Raw genomic sequence first — 6,103 nt, forward strand, 5'->3', positions numbered from 1 at the left:
ATAAGAAAGGCAAGCCTCGGCAATGGCCTGGGTTATCGCCCGATAAGCGCGGCAGTTCCAGGCATGGATGCGGCTAGCCCCGAAGTCTAACAAGTGGGGCCCCACATGCGGTCGGACCACGTTGCACGGAAAGGGGAGAGCACAACCATCCTATACTTAGTAACTTAAGACTTGGTGCAAGCCCTGTGGGCCTGGACAAACTGGCATACATAAGCCCGGTAAGACCCGCAACAAACCTCTCAACCCTCAGATAAAACCTCGTGCACATTCTATCACCACCAATGGACACACCAGACTACGAAGCCGAAAAGGCCAAGATGCTCCGCGGCGAGCTCTACCGCGCCTTCACCCCGGGACTGATCGCCGCCCGCCACCGCTGCAAAGTCGCCGTGCATGCGTTCAACAACGCCGGGATCGTCTCGCGACGGCGGCAGGTGGAGTTGTGGAGAGCGTAAGCCTTTTGTATGCCCCGGCTTTTTCTTGAGAAACGGGTGCTAAGAATGTACCAGAATCATAGAAGACGCCCGCCCCCTTCCACCGTCGGCCCCCACTCCAGAAGAAGACGAGGCGCTCTTCGAGCAGGATCCCTGGGTGGAAAGCCCCATCCGCATGGACTACGGGTTCAACGTCAGTGTCGGCGCGGGCACGTTCATCAACTTCAACTGCACGATCATCGACACCTGCCGCGTGGTGATCGGGGAGCGGTGTCTGTTCGGCCCGAATGTGAGTCTCTACACGGGACTGCATCCGCTGGACGGGGAGGTGCGGAATGGCACGGCCGGGCCGGAGTGGGGCAAGGAGATCCATATCGGCGATGATTGCTGGTTGGCCGGGGATGTGAAGATTCTGGCGGGGGTGACAGTTGGAAAAGGGTCGACGGTTGGGGCGGGGAGTGTGGTTACTAAGGTTAGCTTTTGCCTTCTGGTAGTGGATGAGGTGATTGCTGACAATTGTTATAGGACGTACCGCCGTATTGTGTGGTGGTTGGCAATCCAGCGCGAGTGTTGAAGTATCTCAAGGGGAGTCCGCATTTCAAGGAGGAAGGAGCATCGGATTAATGGATTGGATGGAAGAGGTAGAGGATCCAAGGTGTTGGAGCCTTATTTTGGCCAGAATATTGGAAGCTCAGAAGTAGATATCATCTCTCGGTCCGTAGCGCACGGCAGATATGAGGTAATACAATTGTCGGTTCACAATTTTGACGACTAATAACATGAAAAACACAGCAGTAAATAGCATGAACGGTGTACAATCAAGATCTGCTCACAGAATCATCAAAAAATGAAACCGAGAATGTTGCCCTAGCAAGCATGAAGTCTTTTCAAAAAGGCAGTCAAGACACATCCGGCCAGCAACCCTCGCGAAGCTTGAGCGGGTCCGAGCCCACCCATCCGGAGCAGTAATCCCAAGGGCTTAGGTGATCCAAGCATTCGAGTCGATACGAAACCTCGTGCTGCTGGGCATCTGGGGGTGAGCGAAAGTACCGGATCACGGGGTCATTCCTACAAGAGACCCATTGCTCGATATACTGAGTCCTGCCATCTCGGCCGGCGTCGGGCACGGTCCTATGGGACTGCAGCTGCTCCACATGGATGTGGACGCTGTCCTTGACCGGGAACACGAGTCCATACAAGAAAGAATTGTAGGGATACTGGCTCAGCCTGCCTGTTTTACCAACAAGCCAAGTCGTATGGATTCGCGCCGCCCCGCCACACAAGACGTACCACCCCTGATAGACGGGGTAGGTCACGAGCCCGTGCCCAGCGATCATCATGGCATCGCCCACGGGCACCCGCATTGGCCGGATGAGGCCGTCCCTGTTGAAATCCGCCCAGTAGGAATCGATGCGGGCTTTTCTCCCCATGTATTTAATCGCTAGATAGAGCCAAGCGTCTGATAGTCGCACCCCGGCCGGCGGCCAGCCGTGCACGTTTGGGTCCCAGATGCCCCGGACCAAGGGCCAGTTCGCCCAGTCGGCGGGTGTCGCGATCCTTCCTGACTGCCGGGCGGGTGGTGGCGGAGGGTTTGGGTCTCCCAGGGTCCAGTATGTTGTGGGTTCCTGGTGGTTGACGAGGAGCGCTCTGCAACGAGCCCGCATTCCTTCGAGCTCCTCCCAGTAGTTTCGCGACGGTTCGAAGAACCGGCCTAAGTCTAAGTCGTTTGGCATGGTTTTGCTTTAGGAGTGTCTGTTTAGGGTGGATTTGAGATTGTCGAGTCAGTCGACTAGTGTAGACGGTTTGAATCCAGGAAGTACCCACGTGCAGATGGGACGACTTGGAGAACGATATGGGTGGATCTTTTATGACCAGTTGTTGTCAACAAGGCATCAAAGAAAGTGGACTCGGTCATGGGGATCTTCTGCTGTAGACAAACCTTCAAATGGAAATTATCAGGGCAAGAAAGCCTTTGTTCAACAACTTCAAGTTTTCAGTATCACTAGAGCTTTGCTCCGAAGTAAGCATATGGTCTGAGTCGCTCCACAACGAAGAACATACCGCAGTTTAACTTGATGGCTTCAAAGCCAGTGTATGTTTGTTCGTGCTTTCAGGTATGTTCGATAAGTTCTCTGAAGTCCCTCAGTAATCGGCGGTGGATGGGAACGGTGACACTGAAGGAAGAAGTTTCACAAAGAAAGAAGGGATTTTGAGGAGTAGATAAAGCGTGTGGACTATCGCTTATGGTGATTGGAGAAGCTGGCAGCTTCTGATCACATTCACTGTTAACCACCTGGGGTGAAACATCAAGCTACGGTACTTCAGTAGTAATATATTCACTAAAGCGATCTGTGGAGAACAAGAAAGCAGAGATTAATTCACATCATTGAGATACGTAAACTTTTAGAACAGTAATTAGTAAATAAAGCGGCAGGATCTACCGATCCAGTTATACTTTTAAGTTCACTTGGTCATAGAACCTATCTAAAATCATGCTGTAAGTGCATGCTCTTTAAAGATTTAATTTGATTGATTATACGTATTGGTCCCTCAGCACATAGCACAACTAATATTCATCGGGGGTAATGATAGGACTTGATCTGTAAGGATCCATGCGTGGATCAAAGCTACAGCTGTCACTTCTTAGTTATCTGAGGCAGTATCTTAGTATATTCCACAACGTGTCGCATAGGAAGTAATTCCTTTATATCAGGGAATTTTATACTGCTCCCCGGGCCAACGCAACATCAACGTAGTGTAGTTGCCACAGACCGCATAATCGGATGAATAATCATGCATAAGCATAAGTCTCCACATGGAAAGTCTTCTGTTCGGCTAGACTCTCTTCCTCTTTCTTCCACCGATCGATCTACAGTTCATCCACTCAATAAGCATTGACAAAAGTACTATGTCGGCTCGACTCCATATCTCAAACAATATCAGAGCGTGATGATGAGCTGTGCTACAAGGCACAGCAATATTCCATCCAATTCCAACAACCACCCAGCCATGGAGTTCGACACGTTGCCTCTTCAGCGCAGGAAGAGGCAATCCCAACGATCCACTACCGGGTGTATAATGTGCCGCACCCGCAAGAAGAAATGTGACGAGCTGCATCCGATCTGCACTGGCTGTCAGCGCAACGGGTTAATCTGCGAATGGCCCTCCGCGGAGCGACCGCAACGCAAACCGCGCCGGTCACAGCACCACCAGCTGCCGCAGATGGGCTATGCCCTGCCACCGCATATCGAGGCGATGATCACCGTCTTTGCCGTTCCCAACGCCGACATGGCCAGTCGACTTCTGTCTCATTTCACCGACTACAGCCCTCGATGGCTCTCCACCCGTACAGGACGCCGCCGGTCGGAGTTCCTGAACCACCTGATTCCAGCGGCCATGGATAGTCCACTGATTCTGAAGTGCATTTTGACTGTCTCAGCAGCGGACCTGATCAAGTATGATCCCTCCAATGTGGGACTGAAGGGCGCGGCGGTGGAGTACTATGGCCAAGCACTCGCGAGTCTCCGTGAAGCTATTGCTGATGAAGAGAGATCCGGCAGCATCCCCTCTGGTAGGAGATGCACCCTGTCTTGATAACTCGAGACTAACATGTTGCAGACTACACCCTTTTAGCTGTACTGCTCATCTGTCTCCACGAGGTCAGCATGCCCCCCTCAAACCAAGACCAAAGTCTAATGCACCATAGATCCAAAACTTTACCTCCGTGCACCGCCTCCTCCCCCATCTCAACGCAGCAGCAGCCCTCTTTTCCCACAGACTAGACACCACCACCGCCCCGCCCAACTCCCAGCTCCGCCAACTTCTGTCCGATCTATTTAGCTACTTCTTCGCTCTAACCACCTTCACCCACGGTCCCCATCTCGCCCTCCACCGGGGCTCCTCAATCCTCGAATCCTACCTCACCGCGCCCCATCCCAAAGACACAGGCCCGGGCACAGGGGCAATCCTCGGCACCGCCCAACAGATTTTCCTGATTATCTTCCGCGCCTCCCACCTCATCCAGCTCGCCAAACAAGCCCACACCCCGCTCACCGCCGACATGAAGACGAAACTCACCGCAATGGAGCGCCAGCTCCACGCCTTGCAGAACAAAACCCTACCCCCCTTCAATCAGGGCTACGCCGACGTCGAAGAACAAGGCGACGCCATCATGTCCGAGCTGTACCGACTGGCGTGTATCCTGTATCTGAAACGCACGATCGACCCGGCCCTCGGGATCAAAAGTCACACGATCCAAGCCCTCGTCACAGATTTTATTCGCCTTCTGGAACTGCTGCCGCCCCACCACCCGGTGAACTGTATTCTGTGCTGGCCGCTGGTGGTGGCGGGCCTGTGTACGACGTTGCATGCGCATCGGCGGGTGATCACGACGCGGCTGGGCCAGATCTATGGGGTGTGGACGTCGGATTTGGTGACGATGAGCATGGAGCTTTTGCGGCGGGTGCAGGCGGGTGGGGGTGAGCCGCATTCGAAGATAGAGCCCCGTCTAGGTGGTTATGGGATGCATGATTTGCAGTTTGCGATGGTTTTGTTGTAGCTTTGGCGGTTAAGGGCACTCTTTGGGAGTTTGAATTTCTGGTGGATTGGAATGGTGGTGGGGTTGCTATCGAGGGTGTTGAGACAGTAATTTTTCGGTTGATGTTGTTGTGTCTGGTGGGTCGTTCTGGTCACCAAGAGCTAATGGGCTCGGTTACAGTTATCAAAGCCTGCGCACGGCATATTGATCTAGCTGTATAGCGATATACAAAGACTTAGTATAGTATATTCCTTGCATGTAGCTCACCGTCTGACCTTAGATCTGTCTAGTCAGAGTATACGGCAATATTTGGATGCACCATCAACTAGGTAATGCATTCCACATAGGATGCATCTGTTCCTATTCTAACTTCACTTTACCAATCACCTCTTGTATATACGACACACATAATGAGCAGCTACCGACCCAGTCATGAGGACAAAGAATAAGCCTAACGAAGAAGAGATCCAACTTAACAAACATACACTATAAAGATATAACAGGCACTTTTCTCCACACCCCCTGCAGCAGTCATTATCTATTGCAACTGTTAACAATGTTATAACCGCACAATCCAGAATTATAAATAAAGCCCCTAAGCAAGAACCCCCTCAAAGCTTTTCAGGTAACATGCCACCAAACCCGGACAACACCATATAAAATGGCCCGGTCAACCAAAATACCCAGGCTGCACGTCACCACCCCGCGAACCCCATCCCCGACTCCAGCATCAGAGACCAACCCCTACAGTCTAGCAGCCACCATCCGCAACAAGTTGCGTCTCTCCGACCACACCACTCCGCGCCACTCAGCAAACGCAGCAACCACCTCACCTGAAAACAGCAGCAGCGCAAACAGACGTCCCTCGCAGGATATAACCCAGCTGCGCCGGCCCCTGTCTCCGCTCCTCCCCAGCAGACAATCGTCCCACCCGTCCATCTCTCCGTGCTCAACCTGGACGGACGACTCGATACCTGACCCGAGCCCTAACCACAGCACTACCCCCAACCCAACAACCATGCCGCCCCCGGCACCGGCACCGGCACCGGCACCGGCCCCTGCAGCCTTACCCCTGAACCCCCAACCTGCACCCCCTCCCGCACCCCAACCCGCACCCCTCAATCCCCCTCCC

General features: G+C 53.1%; 2 protein-coding genes across 2 annotated transcripts; one reads left to right on the top strand and one right to left on the bottom strand.

Annotated features, from left to right (window-relative positions):
* Positions 1–1,333: 1,333 nt before the first annotated feature.
* Positions 1,334–2,167, bottom strand: BO66DRAFT_433854 (uncharacterized protein; the record flags this gene model as incomplete). The annotated part of the gene is made up of 1 exon (XM_025650728.1): positions 1,334–2,167. The coding sequence occupies one exon, from the start codon at positions 2,165–2,167 to the stop codon at positions 1,334–1,336; it is 834 nt and encodes a 277-aa protein (XP_025508563.1).
* A 1,276-nt stretch (positions 2,168–3,443) lies between these two features.
* On the top strand, positions 3,444–4,992 carry BO66DRAFT_311841 (Zn(II)2Cys6 transcription factor; the record flags this gene model as incomplete). The annotated part of the gene is made up of 3 exons (XM_025643339.1): positions 3,444–4,005; positions 4,053–4,093; positions 4,141–4,992. The coding sequence occupies 3 exons, from the start codon at positions 3,444–3,446 to the stop codon at positions 4,990–4,992; spliced, it is 1,455 nt and encodes a 484-aa protein (XP_025508564.1).
* Between the last annotated feature and the right edge of the window lie 1,111 nt (positions 4,993–6,103).

Source organism: Aspergillus aculeatinus (genome assembly GCF_003184765.1).
Source record: "Aspergillus aculeatinus CBS 121060 unplaced genomic scaffold BO66scaffold_2, whole genome shotgun sequence".
Classification (NCBI taxonomy): Eukaryota; Fungi; Ascomycota; class Eurotiomycetes; order Eurotiales; family Aspergillaceae; genus Aspergillus; species Aspergillus aculeatinus.